Source organism: Ahaetulla prasina, chromosome 1 (genome assembly GCF_028640845.1).
Source record: "Ahaetulla prasina isolate Xishuangbanna chromosome 1, ASM2864084v1, whole genome shotgun sequence".
Classification (NCBI taxonomy): domain Eukaryota; kingdom Metazoa; phylum Chordata; class Lepidosauria; order Squamata; family Colubridae; genus Ahaetulla; species Ahaetulla prasina.
In genome coordinates, this window is record NC_080539.1 from 223020274 (window position 1) to 223040734 (window position 20461).

Below are 20461 nucleotides of genomic sequence, written 5' to 3' on the forward strand. Positions count from 1 at the left end.
CCTTTCCTCTGCTGCACGCGCCGATCACATCTTCTCAGTCTCACATCGAGCTAGGATTGATCCTCAACAACTGGCTCTTGGGGTGTTGCCAAGTAGGAAGATGGCCCGGGGGAATCAGGCCTTGCCAGCCCCTCCTCCTCCTCCTCCTCCTCCTGGGGCAGTGCCAGGGAGGAAGAGGGCCCGGGGGAAGCAGGCCTTGCCAGCTCCTCCTCCTCACTCTCTGAGTCATCCTCCTCCAGGAGGCCAAGCCTGGGGGCCTGGGTCACAACAACACCGTCATAAACATGAACCAATAGCCAAGCATCTGAATTTTGATCACATGATCATGGGGATTCTGCAAAGGTTGTAACTGAAAAATGGTTATGTTACTTTTTTCAGTGCCATTGTAACTTTGAACAGTCACTAAACGAACTGTTGTAAGTCAAGGACTACCTGTATTCTATGAAGGCTAGGACCTCTGATCTAAAGACAACTAGAAAGTACATTCAATGTAGTAACACACTCAGAATTCTGGATTTTTTCAGCTTCCTAGCCTAAACAACAACCCTGGGATTCTCTAATCCAAGTGGTCTCTCATCAAGTACTAACTAGGTCCAATCCGGATTAACATGCCCATTCAACCAAGGTTAGCTAGGTGCTTCCAACTACTTGGGCTACAATATCTTAAGGTAAAGGTAAAGGTTCCCCCGCACACGTGTGCTAGTCGTTTTTGGCTCTAGGGGGTGGTGCTCATCTTCGTTTCAAAGCCGAAGAACCAGCGCTGTCTGAAGACGTCTCTGTAGTCAGGTGGCCAGCATGACTAAATGCCAAAAGCGCACGGAACGCTGTTACTTTCCCACCTATTTTTCTGCTTGCATTTTTTACGTGCTTTCGAACTGTTGGCAGAAGCTGGGACAAGTAATGGGAGCTCACCCTGTTACACAGCAGTAGGGATTCGAACCGTTGAACTGCCGACCTTTCGATCGACAAGCTCAGCGTCTTAAGCCACTGAGCCGCCGTGTCCTTTATATCTTACATGCATGCAATTAGCATTTTATTTGAGGACCCAAAAATAGGGTTGTATTCTCTCTACCTCCACCCCAGTCCAGCTGTTTATAAAGAGTGTTATGTTAAGATCCAGTTCTGATTGTTCTGTGCTACTTGCACTATGAAAATATAGGTATAGGGAAGGAAACAGGGGCATTGGAAACCAGGAAATTGCACTACACTGGCCAGAATGCTTATCGGCCTAGCTTGATATTATCTTCCCTATTTTTTTTTTCCTCTTTTCCCAAAAACCTTGTTTCTCCTCCAGTTCCCTCATCAGTTCTTCAACAGTTACAAAGAAAGCGCAGTTTCCTAATCATTGTACAATTTTCACCCTGCTAGAATTAATTGGTGTGAACTTCCTCTGCCCATAGCACCTCCATTTGCTGAAAGACATATCTTTGCCTTCCTCCCCACCCACCCCACCCCCATTGGAAACATAGTCATGACTCATTCCTGTTGCTGTTGTGATTCAATGACATCTGTCTGTCCAAGAAATGAATATAAATGGATGCAGAGCTTGTTTAAATAAGAAAGAGAAGGCGCTCTGTTCTTAATTTAAATACGTTGTTCTCATCTCCAACTGCGCATTCAGTCCTTATTTCTAAAATAAGTAAGGGATTATATAAATCCTTAATTTTATAAGTAAGAAATTGAAGGATTCTTTCCAGCCCAGTATTTTGCTGGTATTGACATTGTTTTAAATGAATCCTTTTTCTCCCCACCTCTCATCTCCTGCAGTGTTGGAAGGGATGAATGAATTTCATCCTTATAAGCCCATTTGCTGAAAATGAACTTTGCAAATCAGATTTTTTTTTACCCCGGTCTTATACTTTTGTCTAAAAAGTAGGATCCTCTCCATTCAAATAATACTCATCTTGATTCAAATACCTAGGGAATCAGTAGGTGGCACTCTATCCATTCTTGTTAGGAAGATCTGCTTCTGCTGCGTAATCTGGTTTTTAGCCACAATAAATCCCATTGTATCTTGTGTTAAATGTGGGTTAGATAAAGCAAATTTAATGTTATGGTCTCAAGCAAAAGGTTTCTTTACACTGCCTGATTATGCACTACTTAATAGAAAATCAGAAACAGCTAGTTTGGTGCAGGCACCAGGTTAAAAATTAGGAGACTCTGAGTGATAGTCCTGCCTTAGGTCACAAAACCAGGTGGTGACCTTGGACCAGTCTTTCGCTTTTAGCTTTAGAAAAGAGAAGGTAAGGGAAAAACAATTATGAATTACAGAGGGGGGGAGGGACGAAGAGAGAAAGAGTGAGAGAAAGACAGAGAGAGTTGGATACAGGTGGCCAATGATTAGAATGCAATATTGCAGGCTCACTTTGCCCACAGCCAGGAGTTCAATCAAGGTTCACTCAGTCTTCCATCCTTCCCAGATCAGTAAAATGAGGACCCATATTGTTGGGGAAGATATGCTGACTCTGTAAACCACTCTGAGATGGCTGTAAAACATTATGAAGCGGTATATAAGTCTAAGTGCTAGTGCTATGGATATGGACAGAGGCACATTTAAATGTACTTGCTTTAGACTTTGATTCCTCAGATTTGATTCCTCAGCTGGGAGGGAGACCAGCTCCTGCGCGCGCTCGCGGCGACTATTTAATGGGTTTGGAGGTTAAGGGGGGAGAACGCGTTCCTTTTTATGAGGGTGGTTCTATTTGCACGGTAAGTGGGAGGGGCAGATATGGCGGAAGGGGGGGATCATATCGGTTTAGGGGGGCACGCGCTCGATGTTTGCAGGCGATCGCGTGCCCCGATCCCTCGGACTTTTCCCGTTCCCCGGATGGTCAAGACCCTCAGAGCCTGGGCCTTCGGCTTATGTTATGCAACGCACGGTCCGTGGCAAATAAGGCCCCCCTAATACATGATCTTATTCAGGGGGGCGCCGCGGATCTTATAGGCGTTACTGAGACCTGGTTGGGCACTGAAGGGGGCGTGCCCCTGGTCGAAATGTGCCCGCCGGGCTTCCGTGCATTTCATCAGCCGAGGGCCCAGGGTAGGGGTGGCGGGGTGGCGGTTGTTATTAAAGAGAGTCTAGAGCCGAGGGAGACCACTGTACCTCAGATTGCCGGGTGTGAATCCTCTTGTGAGATGGGGTCATAGGTGTCAGATGGGCTTGCTGGTCGTACCTGGCTCCTTGCTGCGTGACAGCTGCCCTGCCCGAGCTCCTGGAGGTGCTTGCTGGGGTGGCAGTGGAGACCCCAGACTTTTAGTCATGGGGACTTTAACTTGCCATCTGCCGCCTGCCATCAACAGTGGCTCGGGAGTTCATGGCTTCCATGACGGCCTTGGACCTGACTCAAGTAGTGGATGGCCCCACTCACATCGGGGGAGGCACACTGGACTTGATTTTTATCTCTGGTCAGTGGTTGAAGGATCTGGACTTGAGAGATATAGTCACAGAACCTTTGTCATGGTCAGATCACTCTCTCCTTCGCCTAGACTTTCTGACCGCTACCCAATACCGCAGGGAGACGGAACCATTACGTTGGTACCGTCCCAGGTGCCTGATGGACCCGGAGAGGTTCCGGACAGAGCTTGGGCCATTTCCTGAGGGTCTGGCTCACGGCACGGTAGAGGAACTAGCCGCAGCCTGGGAATGGGCTGCGGCTGGGGCTTTAGACCGTGTCGTGCCTCTGCGGCCTCTGACCCGGCGCAGATCCCAACCGGCTCCTTGGTTCTCCGAGGAGCTGAGGGGGATGAAACGCCGGAGAAGACGCCTAGAGAGTTCCTGGAGGTCCAGCCGTTCAGAGGCTGATCGGACACTAGTTAGATCCTATACTAGGACCTACCTAGTGGCACTGAGGGAAGCGAGGCGTTGCTACGCCTCCTCCCTCATTGCGTCGGCAGATAACCGCCCAGCCGCCCTGTTTCGGGTGACCCGCTCCCTCCTTCACCAGGGGGAGCGGGATGACCCGTTGCAGGGACGTGCTGAGGAGTTTAACGGTTATCTATACGATAAAATCGTTCAGCTTCGGGACGGTCTGGACCAAAATTGCGGCGATTCAGACGGGGCGTCTGAGGGCGGTCTTGGTGATATTGTCTGGGATGAGTTTGACCCTGTGGCTCCCGAGGACATGGACAGGTTGCTGGGTAGATTGAATGCCACCACGTGTTTACTGGACCCGTGCCCCTCCTGGCTGGTGTTGGCCACTCAGGAGGTGACACGAGGCTGGCTCCAGGCGATTACGAGCGCTTCCTTGTTGGAGGGAGTCTTTCCGGCCGCCTTGAAAGAGGCGGTGGTGAGGCCCCTCCTCAAGAAGCCTTCCCTGGACCCGGCTGTTTTAGGTAATTATCGTCCGGTCTCCAACCTTCGCTTCGCGGCGAAGGTTGTAGAGAGTATGGTGGCATATCAGTTTCCCCTGCACCTGGATGAAACTGTCTATCTAGACCCGTTCCAGTCCGGTTTCCAGCCCGGTTACAGAACTGAGACGGCTTTGGTCGCGTTGGTGGATGATCTCTGGAGGGCCAGGGATAGGGGTTGTTCCTCTGCCCTGGTCCTATTAGACCTCTCAGCGGCTTTTGATACCATCGACCATGGTATCCTGCTGCGCCGGTTGGAGGGATTGGGAGTGGGAGGCACCGTTTATCGGTGGTTCTCCTCCTATCTCTCCGACCGGTCGCAGACGGTGTTGACGGGGGGGCAGAGGTCGGCCCCGAGGCGCCTCACTTGTGGGGTGCCACAGGGGTCGATTCTCTCGCCCCTTCTGTTCAACATCTATATGAAGCCGCTGGGTGAGATCATCAGTGGCTTCGGTGTGAGGTACCAGCTGTACGCTGATGACACCCAGCTGTACTTTTCCACACCGGGCCACCCCAATGAAGCCATCGAAGTGCTGTCCCGGTGTTTGGAAGCCGTACGGGTCTGGATGGGGAGAAACAGGCTCAAGCTCAATCCTTCCAAGACAGAGTGCATGTGGATGCGCGCATCCCGGTACAGTCAGCTGAGTCCTCGGCTGACTGTTGGGGGCGAGTCACTGGCCCCGATGGAGAGGGTGCGCAATCTGGGCGTTCTCCTGGATGAACGGCTGTCTTTTGAAGACCACCTGGCGGCCGTCTCCAGGAGAGCTTTCCACCAGGTTCGCCTGGTGCGCCAGTTGCGCCCCTTTCTAGACCGGGATGCCTTGTGCACAGTCACTCACGCCCTCGTGACGTCTCGTCTGGATTACTGCAATGTTCTCTACATGGGGCTCCCCTTGAGGGGCATCCGGAGGCTTCAGTTAGTCCAGAATGCGGCTGCGCGGGTGATAGAGGGAGCCCCTCGCGGCTCCCATGTGACACCTATCCTGCGCAGACTGCACTGGCTACCTGTGGCTTTCTGGGTGCGCTTCAAGGTTTTGGTGAACGTCTTCAAAGTGCTCCATGGCATAGGGCCGGGCTATTTACGGGACCACCTACTGCTACCGAATACCTCTCACCGACCCATGCGCTCTCACAGAGAGGGACTCCTCAGGGTGCCGTCAGCGAGACAGTGTCGTCTGGCGACGCCCAGAGGAAGGGCCTTCTCTGTGGGGGCTCCCGCCCTCTGGAACGAACTCCCCCCAGGACTTCGTCAACTCCCGGACCTCCGAACCTTTCGTCGTGAGCTTAAGACACGCTAATTCATCTGCGCAGGACTGGATTAGGATTAGTTTTTAAATTTGTGGGTTTTTTAATGGGTTTTTATCATTTATTCTAAATTTTTAATCTCGGCCAATTGAATAAGTTTTTTAATTGTATTTTAATAGTATTTATATTGTAATATTATTGTTTATTTTATCTGGCTGTGAACCGCCCTGAGTCCTTCGGGAGAAGGGCGGTATACAAATTTAAATAATAATAAATGAGAGATCCATATGCCTGAATATGATTCAGGTTTGTCTCCCAGGTGTCTGAACTAGTGAAACTCACAGAAAATATAAACGGGGGAAAAAAGCATGTTGAACGTTCATAAGTTTCCAGCTGTGCTTTAAACATTTCGTAGCCGTTTCTGCATCTCTTATACTAACAGAAACACCTACTTATTTAATGAGATTAAGGAAAGGGGTTACATCAAACAGCAAAGTACGTTAAACGGAGGCAGAAATAACAGTGCATCGTGACATTTACTCTTGTGCTTATGTATTTAACCTGCCAGAATCTGATGTCAGTGATGTGAATACAAACTTTGGACAGATGAACCTTTACTGTGATGATTCAGGTAGGACTTTTTCCCCTTGTACTCTGGTAAGCATGAAATGAAATTAGAAGCATGTGCTCAGTCAACTTTTTCTTGTGATAGAAGCTTCGTATACGTGGCCGAAAGGTACCAACATCGGGAGGGCTGCTGTGTTCTTTAATTTATGTTACTGCTTCCTCTGCCTACAGTGGAAGAGCAAAAAAAAAAAAAAAAAGGTTACATAATGTGTAAGTTGGCTGAACCATCTTTGTATGTAGCTCACGGACTCTTTCCGCAAAACTGCGCGTGCTTCAATTCTCCCGTAATCCACATTGGTAACACTATGTGGTTTTTGCAGCGTGTAACTTTTCTTTTCTCGCTGATCATTTTGCCTTTGTTGAGGTTAGGTGCAGGCTTGCTAGATAATTTGTTCGCAATGTTCCCCACAAAGATACCCAGTCCCATCTATGATGCACATGCACCAGGGGTGGGCTTCAAAAATTTTAGCAAGGGGTTCTCTGCCCGGTTGCTGGGTGGGCGTGGCCATGATAGGCGTGGCCTAGTTGGCCTGCTGCACAACAGTGGGGGGGGCATTTTTGCCCTCCCCGAGCTCCAGATGTTTTCCTCAAGCCTCTGAGAGAATGAAAATGACCTCCTCAGGCTCCGGATGTCCTCTGGAGGCTAGAAACGGGTCCATTTCTGACTTTCCTGAATTTCCGGTAGGCCCGTTTTTCACCCTCCCCAAGCCTCCGCGCACACCCTGCACTTACCTGCATCCAAAATCGGCCACATGGGGATTCCTGGAAGGGGCAGGGTGGGGTGGTCGGGGCCAGCCAGGAGTGGGATTTGGGGGTTCTCCAAAGTGCACAGAATCTTAGCTAGAGGTTCTCCTGAACCCCTGCGAACCCCCAGCAGCCCACCCCTGATATGCACCCTTCCGATCATGTTCTGTGTGAACCTGCTCACAGAAATAGGAAATTTAAAGTTAGATATAAAAAAGTGGTCCAGCAACAGGAAGAAATAAAAGTTCCTCCTGCTGGTTTTCTTGTCATCTCTGTCACTCTTTTGACTGAGGTACAAATAGTTCATTTAATAACCGTTCAAAGTTACAATGGCACAGGAAAAAAGTGACTTGTGACCCTTTTTCAGATTTACAACCTTTACAGCATCCCCATGATCGTGCGATCAAAATTCAGACGCTTGGCAACCAGTTCATATTTACGACGGTTGCAGTGTCCTGGGGTCGTGTGCAGAGGTGGTATTCAGCCGGTTCGAGCAAACTGGTAGCGGAAATTGCGGGTGAGCCCGTCCACCTGCCCCAGCTCTATGCTGTCCTATTTAGGCACAGGTGCATGTGCAGAAGGCACAAGTGCGAGCAAAGCACATGGCGCGGAAGGCTGGGCGCATGCACACGCTCACACTTTTGGTGCTGGACGAACCGGTAGGTAAATTATGTGAATCCCACCTCTGGTCATGTGATCAGCTTCTGTGATCTTCTGACAAGCAAAGTTAATGGGGAAGCCAGGTTCACTTAACAACTGTGCTAATTTAACAACTGCAATGATTCACTTAACAACTGTGGCAAGAAAAGTTGTAAAATGGGGCAAAACTCACTTAACGAATGTCTCACTTAACAACAGAAACTTTGGGCTCCATTGTGGTCGTAGGTTGAGCACTACCTGTACTCCTACATCTGGATCTACTGCAAATAGATATCCAATATTTCACAGTCGGTTTCTTTATTTATACTAACAGCTATCTAAAAAATGAGGGAAATTAATTCTGGAATGGACAGAATTAGTATGATAAATAATCTGAAATAATCTTGTGTGGCTACATTAGAAGCTGGCTTGATCCTAACAGAAATCATAGCATCTAAGTAAGATTATCATAGTTTTAGCATATATCAGTACCCAAATCATCTGTGCAATCGTATGGATTACTCCTATAGTACCGGTGCACAGTGGCAAATTCATTGGATACAGCAGTTAGGAAGATAGGCAAGAATGTCATAGTTTCTTAAATGAAAACAAAACATCAAAAGAAACTTTGGAATATTAAATTGTAAGTATCTGTAGACTATTGTGGACTTTTGAGGTAGGTGAACCGTAAGCATGTAGATCTTTGTCTCCAGCAAAGCTCTTAGAAAACTCTCAAGTTCTCGGGATTGATTCTGCCCCTGCTAATAATAGTATTTTAGTCATATGAATTGCTAATTCCTACTTACAGTTTATGTGGGAGTCATAACACTCAAAGTAATAAATGCTTAAATAATAATTAAAAAGAAACGGGAAATCAAATACAGTAAGGGCATGCCTGTACCTACCCATGGAGCAGCTATTTATTTTAGCGCCTGGACATTGCGTCAGATATATTAAAAATAAAAATAATAAAATGAGCATGCCTGGCTGACTGGGCCTCTAATTATCAATTTTTTGAAACGCAAGAAAAAGAATGCTGTGACCTGAGTAACCGAAGTGCAAGCCAATGTAACTTGGATCATCAGCTCTTCTTTGAGTAGTCATGGTCATGATCCTTGCCCAAATTTATCCATCTCCTGTCCCTGCCTACTCTCAGAGGACAGTAAACTTTTCTTCTTAGCAAGCCTGTATAAAACTGAAGCCAAAGTATGGAAAAGATTATGACTTTTGAGAGGGAAAAAGAGAAATGGTGACAAATACTTAGAATAACAGAGATGGGAGGGACTTTGGAGGTCTTCTAGTCCAGCCCCCTGCCCAAGCAGGAGTCTTTAGCATTCTGGATAAATGGCTGTCCTGTCCCTTAAAAACAGCTTCTGAAGACAAGCTGTTCCACTAATTAATGGTTCTCACTGACTATTAAGCATTAAGAATCCATTAAGCCAGGGGTCTGCAAACTTGGCTCTTTTAAGACTTGTGGACTTCAACTCCCAGAGTTCCTCAGGCAGCTTTGCTGGCTGAGGAACTCTGGGAGTTGAAGTCCACAAGTCTTAAAAGAGCCAAGTTTGCAGACCCCTGCATTAAGCAATTGTAGTATCACATTCTGAATAGGCAATTCTGTTCATTTCTCCACAGGTTCCATTTTGTTCACTTCTGCACATTCTGAACAAACAATATTGGTTAAGTATAGGAGATGGAATAAAACACTAAACCTGGGAAATAGAAGAACAAATAGGAAGAAACAAAAATTGTGGAAAGGAAATTGGGTACACGTGTATATCAAAGTATATATGTAAATAAAATAATTTGAATAATATATATATATATACACACACACACATAAATATGAGATATATTAGAAATATATGTATAAAAGATACATTAGGATAAGAGAGAGAAAACATAAAAGTATTGATCACCGATGCAAAACTGTTGAAAAGAAGAAAGTGTTAATATTTCTTTTTTGTTTTTGTTTTTTTAAAATCTGTTTAATAAAAATATTTTTTTTAAAAAAAAACATTAAATCTGGGGATCACGATAGCATATGCTTCTTTATCTTAAAATGGCCCTAGATAATGGCCATAGCTAAAGTATACCTAAAACGTACACTGAAGTGTTTTCAGAAAGCGCTGCATCCATCTAGCTATCTCCATTCTTCATTCCAGGACTTGGGAATTTATGGCAGGAAACAGTTCGGTTAAAACATTATGGCATTATATCAGTTTTGTTGCTATTTGAAACTTGTATTGTCTAACAAAAGTATCAGAACAATTCTGGAAAAAAAGAAAATCATTGCAGCACTAGTAGATATCGTTCACTCAGAGGCCCTAATAATGTTGTGAATAACAGATTCATTTTGGATAGCTCCATATAAGTCATGCATAGGAGATACCACTATTTCTTGACAGCTGAGGCGTCATAATGGATTACACGGAACCCAGTCTATAGTGGACCTTCTCCCCCTCACATAAGTTGTGTAGGCACTTCATGGCAACCTGCAGTTTATTAATGAGAAAGGCACGAACCAGTGTCAATAACTCCTGCAGTATCTCCACCCTGAGAAAGGTATGAACTTTTGGGCAATCCCAAGGCTATCGCTTTTCAGAGAAGGTGGCACCAATATCTGAGCCCCAGCATTTGCCTTTGTAGCATAGAGATTAGGAGGACATCTCTGTGTAGAACGGCCTGCACCAATTCAGGTTCATTGATTCCAGTCGGTGCTGATAATTTTCCATTTAACACATCTCTGAGAGAATAGCAATAACAATAGCACTATAGACCACTTCATGGTGCTTTACAGCCCTTGCTAAGCAGTTTAAAGAGTCAGCATATTGTCCCTAACAATCTGGCTCCACATTTTACCTCAGAAGGATGGAAGCCTGGGTCAACCATGAGCCAGTGAGAATCAAACTGCTGGCAGTTGATGGAATTAGCCTGCAATACTGCATTCTAACCACCATGGCACCATGGCTTTCTAATAGGCAGAAAGGATATCAGTATGTTTGGGAAGAAAGGAACAAAGTGACCACAGTCACATTCCTAACATTGAGGCTGGGCCACAAATTGGACTGGTTTTTTTTCCCCAACAGAAGTGGTGGTTATATAACTGTGGAAAAGATTTCTGGGATGATAATTTTCTGTAGCTCAAATAAAGCAAGCAGCTCTAGTTAGATGTCCATTAGGAAGTATTATGCAAGCTTCAGTAAGTTCTGTTAGCTTAGTTAGCTTTTAATGGAATTAGCTGTACATAAAGGTATGACCGTTCCTTATCCTATCTATAAATATCTTTATGGGGATTTTCCTGATGATTGGCCTACATTGACAATTTTACCAGAAATAATATTTTAAAATATCGTATATTTTTCTGGTAATTTTTCTCTCAATCTAGTCTGTTTCCTATATTCTGTCTATATTTAGAATACGATAATAGTTTACACATATGTTTTAAACCATATTTATAGGTTTTTAAGTTTTTAAACCATCATTATAGGTTTTAAAGTAAAGAGAATAACAGAGCTAGAAGGGACCTTGGAGGTCTTCTAGTCCAAACCCCTGCTTAAACCCCCCTACACCATTTCAGACAAATCTCTTCTTCCAATCCAATCTCTTCAAAACCTCCAAGGATGGAGGACTTACTAGGAGACATCATAATAATTTATTTTATTTTATTTTATTTTCATTATTAGTGATTTGCACTCTTTTTTTTCATCTGCAGATCATGTTGAAAGTAGAGACCAAAGACCTTCCTCTGAAAAAGAGCTGAGTCTGAGAGACTATCAGATGGAAGTGGCCAAACCAGCTTTGGAAGGGAAAAATATTGTTATATGCCTTCCCACAGGCACTGGCAAGACTCGAGTTGCCGTTTACATTGCCAAAGACCACTTAGATAAAAAAAGAAAAGCAAAAGAGTGTGGAAAGGTTATAGTTCTTGTCAACAAGGTAAACCATCCAGTGATAAATGGTAACAGCAGTTGGTGTTGTCCACGGTGACATCAAGATGGGAGTTCAGGGCTCCGGTTAGCAGAATGAATGTTGAAGTCCCAAAATGTAAAAATTTTACCACTAGACTGCCATGAGCAATATCTGTGACCTACCTGTATCTCGTTTATTTAATCAAATGTATTATGGCTGCCCACTCCAGAAGACTCTAAGCAGAGTCTTACAACCTTTTACAAAGATCAAAATCATTTCTGGGATTCATTGAATTATAAAATAATTGCAAGTTCCAGAATTCTCCAAATTCTCTGCTGATCTGAAGAGCCTCCAGCCGTCTTCTCTTTGTGTATTTTCCAGACTGAACCTCAGTGTCAACAGCTAAGCCACTATCGCTTGCTTTTGTCATCCTAATGAGGTCTTAAGTGAAATCAAATGCATAGATCACGGGTGTCAAACTCAATCGCATCATGTGACATGTCGCGACATTTTTTGGCTTTGTGGAGCTGGGGTGGGCGTGGCCTGCACATGACTCACCCAGCCTGCGGGGCTGCCAGTTTGGCACCCCTGGCATAAGTAAAGGATGCAACTGTTCATTCCTTTCTTCAAAGGAATGAAGGACATTCTGCCTTTGTTTGCTTAAATATAACTAGAACTCTTTGGTTATTTGGGAAAAATGCAGGAGTTCTGGTTGCATGAACTTTTTTCTACTTGTATTGATGTCCTGTTACTAGACTTAATTATTGGATATGTATTTATTTAACAAATCTCTTATCTCATTGCATTCTGAACAAATTATCGGCAGCAGATGACAAAGTAAAACACAAGACAACATAAGCAAAAGACCAATTCCCACTAACGGTAATGAAATGAGATCACACTTCAAACGCTCTCCAGAAGAGTGCTGTCTTTCTCTTCTCCTTGAAAATGAACAACACCAGAGCTAAAGCAACCCCCAAGGGGAGGCCCAACCCAAAGGGCCAGCTTTACAGTTGGAAAAAAAATGCTTTGGAACCGTTGCCCTTCCCAAAATGGGAAACAACCAGCTGCTTTTCCCAGATTCTCCTGTGGAGAAAGGCAGTGCTGCAAGTAACTTGAGCCAACAGGTCTTTTAAATTAAAAAAGGCACTTGAATTGGATTTGGAAGCTAATAAGGAGTCAGTATAGGATTCCTCCCCATAGGGCCGTGATGGCAAACCTGTGGCACGTGTGCCACAGGTGGTACACGGAGCCGTATCAGTGGGCACGCAAGCTCAGCTCCGCCTTTCGGGCCTACCAGAAATTGGTAAATGGGCCATTTCTGGCCTCCGGAGGGCCTCCAGGGGAGTGGGGAAGGCTGTTTTTGCCCTCCCCAGACTCCAAGAAAGCCTCTGGAGCCTGGGGAGGGCAAAAAACAGGCCTACTGGGCGTACCATGCCATCACGTGCCAAAAGCGGGGGGAGCCCAGGGGGGTGACATCTGCATGCACAGGAGGGCGGGGCACATTGAATTATGGGTGTGGGCAAGCATGCACATGACCCCCCCGCGCTCCCCCACTTTTGGCACACGATGGCAAATAGGTTTGCCATCACTGCCATAGGGCATCATATGATCCCACCCACAATTGCTGGTGAGCACTAGGCCGCTGCATATGGCACCTGTTGAAGAGTCCAGGCTATATGGTAAAGGTAGCGTCACACAAAGTATGTTGCACTAATTTAAGAAACATACTGATACATGGGCGTGAGCCACTGGAGTAAAGTCCTCGGGTCCCAGGTAAGGCCACAGTTGGTGCACCAAGCCAGAGCTGGGCAAAGGTATCTCTGGCCACAGTTTCCATCTGTTGATCTACCAGAAGGCATAAGTAAATGCCACAATAACCAAAGAATGTTATGTGAGCAGCCTTTCTCATAGTGGCTTCTTCTGGATAATTGGATTTTAGGTCCTCTAATGAAAGTCCATGCTTGCTGGAGAACTGGAGGGGGAAAATATTGGTCTAAAAGCCATGGGTGTCAAACTCGATTGTGTCACATGACATATCGAGACATATATTTTCCACGGTATTTTGCCTTTGCAGAGCCAGAGTGGGCATGCGGGCTGCCAGTTTGACATCCCTGGTCTAAACCCACTGTCATGAACATCTGTTTAATTATATCCTTCTCTCTGTCTCTCATCTATCTATCTGGAAAACAGGTGCCATTGGTGGAACAGCATTTAGAGAATGAATTTGGTCCCTATTTGAAGCATTCGTACCGAACAATAGGGCTGAGTGGGGCGTCTCAGCTGAAATTTTCATTCCCTGAACTAATTAGAGAGTATGATGTGATTATTTGTACGGCTAAGATCCTGGAGAATGCATTGGAGAAAGTGTATGAAGATGATGAAGAAGGAGTCCAGTTATCAGGCATGTATAGATAGCTGTGTGGATCTGAACACCAAATGTATTGCAGCAGAAGTAGGGAAACTGTAGCCAATCCGCCTACAGAACCTCTTAATAATAATTTTTTCCGCTCATGAAGATTGAAAATAATACTAAAAATCGTACGGTTCTAAGTGAAAAGTAACCCAGCCTGTGTGCTTCAAAAGAACATTTGGTCCTATCTGTGTCAGGTTCCAAGTAATGCACCCATTACAAACCCTCTTATTTGTGAAGGACTGCCAAACCTGGGCATCAGTCTAGAAAATGTTTATAGCCTAAATTAGGGATGCATATCAGTTTCCTTCTGAAAGTTTCCCCTCCATTTGTGGCTGTTTGTTCCTATGCAGTGCAGACAGCTGAGAGAGAAAGAAAATACTTCTGGCAGCCACAGCGTGGACCGAAGAGACTAAAGTGTATTCCAGGCAGTGACACTGGGAAGCATATTCAGAATATTTCATTTTACTTTGAACACAATTTTTAGTTGTACAAAAATTAAAGGCATTGATTTCTCAGCTGGAGATTGGACATCTGTGATTTTGCAGCATGGTAAATGATTGAGAATGATACAAGGTTTCATTCCAGCCACATCTTCTAGGCTACAGATTCTGCAGTCTACCATGGAAGTACAGGTAGTCCTTGTTTAGCAACCAGAACTGGAACTGGAAACCCAGTCATTAAGTGAAATGATTACTAAATGAAACCATAACTGTGTTTATAATCTTACTTCAGCTCTCCTTTGCTTTAAAGACCTGCAAGGGTTTTCTTTCTTTCTTTCTTTGTTTATTACATTTATATGCCACCCATCTTACTGTTATGCAACTCTTTAACTGCGAACACTGCTCTCAAGAGTTACTCCATCATTGTTGTAATTGCAAACTCTTGCTGAATGAGGACTATCTGTCAAACTTCTTAAAGCGCTACATGAAAGGAATAATGGATAGGTACTATATACTGAGAATTTGGCATGGTTTGGAAGACTCAGTCTCTCATTTATGTACATGTGGATAAACGCTGTAGCAAAAGAACATTCCAGAGATGCCTTGCCTTGCGTTGCTTAAAGCCATGCTGCTCTGGGAATTAATCGTTGCAGATTCAGCTACTTTTTTTTTTTAATTCTTTTTCTCCCCCTGAAGATCATTTATTGATGAGAACTAGCCACCTGCTCTTCTCTCCATCTTCCTTCAGCCAAAAGAATTGCTAGTTAAACAAAGACACAATAGAGGAATCTTAGCCTAACTTCTAGATGGCTTAAGTTTTTGCTGACTGAAACGTCTTTCCTGATGATACTGTCCAATATTTTTCTATCATAAATAATTGTTCAAGTCAATAGCCCTAATTGGATAGAGGAAAAATGTCCCAGCCTATTAGATTTCAGTATAAATTCCCCCTCCACCCCCACCCACAAAGACACTATATACACATTTGGATCAATATGGAGTTCCTTTGTAAAGAAGAGATTCTAGTTGCAGGATATCTAAGAGTCCGGCCAAACACATTTACAGACTCCTTCGAAGTTCTAGGTACTTTATGCACTAAATGTGCAAAGGATCTGTAAATCAGCAGAGACCATATAGATCATGGGTGTCAAACTCACAGCATTATGTTGCCGTCACATGACGTAGAGCAACATTTTTCCCCTTCGCAGAGCTGGGGTGGGCATGGCCTGTGCGTGACGCATTTGGCCCACAGGCCACTAGTTTGACACCCCTGACATAGACTTTGAGATGTAATACTGGTTGAGCTCTGTTTTTTTAGTTCTGATATAGAAATAACATCAAGCCGTTATCTGTCTGTATATTTAGATGCATATCCCACCTTTTGAATACACAGTGTAAAATAACTCAAAAGTAAGCCAGAAAACAATGTTATGGATAGAAGAAAATACCTGTAGCTCAGAGTTGAACAGGGGATTCCTTGGTGCTCCCTGAGCTTGGCTGTTTGCTGGCAAATGTTTCATTATTACCTAACTAGATAACATCATCCGTGCTAATAAGTGTGGGGTTTTCTCCCTGTTTGTATACAGTAGTCTGGTCTGCTAGTATTGATAGAGGTGTGGTTTTCTTCTTGGTAGTTCCTTGATTAGAATATTGTTTTCTGATTGATTGATTGTCTCCTGAGTAGTTCCTTCATTAGGGTTTAGGCCCGTGATGGCAAATCTATGGGACACGTGCCACAGCTGGCACGCCTGAGCCCTCTCTGCGGGCATGTGAGCCGTCGCCCAGCTCAGTTCCACCACGTATGCATGTGTGTGCCTCCCGCCAGCCAGCTTGAGTTTTGGGATGCCCAGGGGGCAGGGCACATGCAGAGACATGCACACATGCACAGGGGGTGCACATGCATGCACGGGGGCAGGGGGGGCATCATGCCCCCCCACAGCCCATTTTTGGGCCCAGGAGGCGGCAGGGAGGCCTCCTAGGCCAAAAACGGGGTCAGGGGGGATCACACGCATGCACAGGGGGTGGGGGAGCATGGAGGGGTCGTGTGCATATGCGCGGGGGAGCGTGCTTTGCATTATGGGTGCCGGCATGCAAGCGCACTGTCACCCACCCTCACACACGCTTTCGGCACACAATGAGAAAAAGGTTAGCCATCACTGGTTTAGGGTATTAGGCAGTGGTGAAATCCAAAATTTTTTACTACTGGTTCTGTGGGTGTGGCATGATGTGGCATGGTGAGTGTGGCTTGGTGGGCGTGGCAGGGGAAGGATAATGCAAAATCTCCATTCCCACCCCACTCTGGGGCCAGTCAGAGGTAGTATTTGCCGGTTCTCCGAACTACTCACAATTTCCGCTACTGGTACTCCAGAACCTGTCAGAACCTTCTGGATTTCACCCCTGGTATTAGGATATAACAATACCCAATTGAAGTAACTTCTAAGGAGACAAAGAAGCAGAAAACAATGCCCTAATTAAGGAACTACCAAGAAAACTACACTCCTCCACCAACACTGGCAGGTCAAGCTACTCTATTTAAACAGGAAGCAAACCACACGCCCACTAGCACTGATGATGTTACCTAATTGGGCAATGAAATGCCTGCAAACAAACAACCACATTCAAAGAGCACCAAGGAGTCCACAAGCAACGGTCTGATCAAAAGCAAAGTAGTTTGTTTTACTACAGTACATATGAGTAGAAGGACTCTATAACCAATTTGCACAATATGTCTTCTAGTGTTCTCCTTGATGATCATTGACGAATGCCATCATACCCAGAAAGAAGCTGTCTATAACAATATAATGCGTTACTACTTAAAAGAAAAAAGGGAAAATGAAAAGCGAAAGAAAGAAGGAAAGCAACTGGTGGCTCAGCCTCAGATCCTGGGGTTGACGGCCTCACCCGGAGTAGGAGGTGCAACGAATCACTCAAAAGCAGAGGAACATATTCTAACAGTAAGTTATACATGGCCGTAGAACTGTGGCAAATATTTTACAAGAGCAAACTTTATCATTGCTGGTTATAAAGTGTGAGTTCTTGCTTGGAGCAGGGAATTTACTTTCGCATAGGAAATCAGGCAACATCTTTAAGGAGTTACATTACCAAAGCTGCTAAGAGTTTGCCTGGGTTTGCGGGGTCCTACAAGGAATAATATAGGTAATTTTCTTTTATTTATTAGATGGAGTTTTCCTCCTGGATCCCTTAAGGATGTATGTACTGCATCTCAGGATCTATGAGAGCCCAGCCATGGAAGTTTGTAAATCATGATTCATAATTTGATGGGACACACTGCGGCTCATTTAAACTCTATAATCCAGGGGTCTCCAACCTTGGCAACTTTCAGACTTGTGGACTTCAACTCCAAGAGTTCCTCAGCCAGCAAAGCTGAAATTAAACCAGGGCTTAGCAAGACGTAACCCTAGCTATCGCTGTTTTAAATGCAAGCAAAATGGACAGGGATTTTAGAAATAATTTTAAATACTGGTAGTCCTTGACTTACTGCAGTCCGTTTAGCGTCTGTTCAAAGTTAAAACAGCACTGACAAAAATCCCTTATGACCGTTTTTCACACTTACGACTATTGGAGCCTCCCTACAGTCACATAATCAAAATTCAGATGCTTGGCAACTGACTTGTATTTATGACAGTAAATACAAGTCAGGGCGACCTTCTGACTAGCAAAGTCAGACGCGGCAAAGCTCGCTTAGCAAATGTCTCGCTTAGCGACATAAATTTTGGGCTGAGCTGTGGTCGTAAGCTGAGGACTGCCTGCACATACATTCTCCTTGAGAGCAGAAAAGGATACAGTACTTCATATGGTGTGTAGCAAAAGTCTGTCACTTAAAAAAAAAAAACCAGCTTGGCATCTCTTGACTGAAGAGTCCATTCTGATAAAGTCTCAAGGCATGATCTGAAGTGAGTGTATCTGCTTTAGAGTAAGTAATCGGGGAGAAGTCCCTCAGATAACCTGGCCTCATGACCATGAAGGGCTTTGAGGCCTGGTTGCTACTGTCTCACTCAGATAAAAGTTCTCTCATATAGCCGTAGCAACATTACTCTCCGCCTTGCTTTGTTGTTAGGTGCAAGAGATTTGGCTGTAAATGTGTGCATTGGTCTGAAAATGATTTTTTTTTAACTATCTTCGTATTTGCTAACCAAAGCATTCACTAAACATGGACTGGATGTAGAGCTGTGAAAGTAATACAGGACAGTACTTTGTAATACAAAGGCAGTCCCGTATTGAGATCTGCATGTACACCACAGTTTAAGATCATTTTCTTTCATTTTTCTCCCCAAGTTTTTTATTTTATATTATTTATACATATCAATGTGTGAATAGTGCGATACTTGGGTATCATATATTTTAATACAAATAGACATAATATTATTACTCATAGTTATTACATTTCATTTTCATTGTTTCATATTGTTTAAACACACCTAATACTACCGCCCTTCAATTTCTAAACCTCCCTCTTATTATTACATATATCTTATTACATATATATATATAATTATATAATATATATACACACAATATATGTGTGCTTATATATATATGTGTGTGTGTATGTGTGTGTGTGTGTATGTATGTGTGTGTATATATATATATATATATATGTATGTATGTGAATGTGTGTGATTGTATGTGTATGTATATATATATATATATATATATATATATATATATATATATATATATATATATATATATATATATATGTCTTTATTGTTGGTTTTCTCCCGTGTAAAATTGGAAATGTCTTGGCGACGTTTGACGAGTCTCATTCGTCATCTTCAGGCTTCAGCTTCGCGTGCTTCTGGGAGCAATGTGTGATCGCAGCTGTTTCTTCCTTTTTCACATTGCTCCCAGCGGGCTGAAGCCTGAAGATGACTAATGAGACTTCGTCAAACGTTGCCAAGACATTTCCAATTACACGGAGAAAACCAACAACCAAAGACCTATATACAAACACCCGTGAAAACCTCAGAAAACATATATATATATATATATATATATATATATATATATATATATATATATATATATATATATATATATACACACACATACATACATACATATATACATATACACATATACATATATACATACACACACATACTATTATTCCCTTCTTATTTCTATCTGTATTTTAACTTTTTTTTTCATGTTACATATTGAGTATTTCCGAAGGACCTTGGTTAGGCAAATGTTGTTGTTTGGTGGGTTAAAAGTCTTATCGCAGAATATAAGCTGTGCTGCAACACTGGAAATTTTTAAGAAGAAGTTGGAAACCGCTTGTCTAAAATGATTTAGGGTTTCCTGCCTGAGCTGGGGGTTGGACTAGATGTCCTCCAAGGTCCCTTCCAACTTTGTAATTCTGTAATATCCAAAGACGTTTCTTTTCTATCTTCCATCTTTCACCATCATTTTCTTTCAGAAAGGAATGCAACTGGCTTTTCAGCCAGAGATAACACTGTATATGGTGCGCAATCTAGATGTTCCTTCTGTCTGGCAACAAAGAGAGAGATACAGATCCATCAAGACTCCCAAAGTGCATACTTGCATATCTTCTCTCCAAAATATAGCAAGAACAAGGAAGTCTGACATTTCTAACTGCACTTCATAATAGCCAGCTCTAAATCTTAACGACCTTCTTTCGGGGGACACTTCATGATAGGTTGCAATTTTGAGGCATGATTGTCTCCAAGCAGCACTATCTGGAGTCTACTTGAGAGGCAAAGTAGAACTAGAGCAAAGCCATTCACAATAGTCAGGATGATCCTTTGGGTGGACTGCTGCAGGAGATGTTACTGTCTAGGCCAGGGGTTGGCAACCCGCGGCTCTGGAGCCAGATGTGGCTCTTTCATCCATCCGCTGTAACTCCCTGTCGCTGGTCAGCTCTACAATTGATAGGGCTTTTGGTTAGGACAGGTAGAGGAAAATGGACTCCGTGCTAGGAGGAGACTCTATGGTGGGGGAACCGGACTTCGATCGGCACCAGAATTGAATGGGGGGCTTCTGGTTAGGAACTTTGTGGCTTTTTGAGTGTTTAAAGTTGCTGACCCCTGGTCTAGGTTAACCTGCCTAA

The 20461-nt window shown here is 44.1% G+C and overlaps 1 protein-coding gene across 1 annotated transcript in view; it reads left to right on the top strand.

The window, feature by feature from the left end:
- The window catches only part of IFIH1 (interferon induced with helicase C domain 1), a 45082-nt gene that overhangs the window by 11349 nt on the left and 13272 nt on the right, over nt 1–20461 (top strand). The window contains exons 4-7 of the mRNA XM_058191662.1: nt 6161–6223; nt 11315–11538; nt 13705–13915; nt 17104–17321. Coding sequence (XP_058047645.1) covers nt 6161–6223; nt 11315–11538; nt 13705–13915; nt 17104–17321 — 716 coding nt within the window. The remainder of the gene's footprint in view (nt 1–6160; nt 6224–11314; nt 11539–13704; nt 13916–17103; nt 17322–20461) is intronic.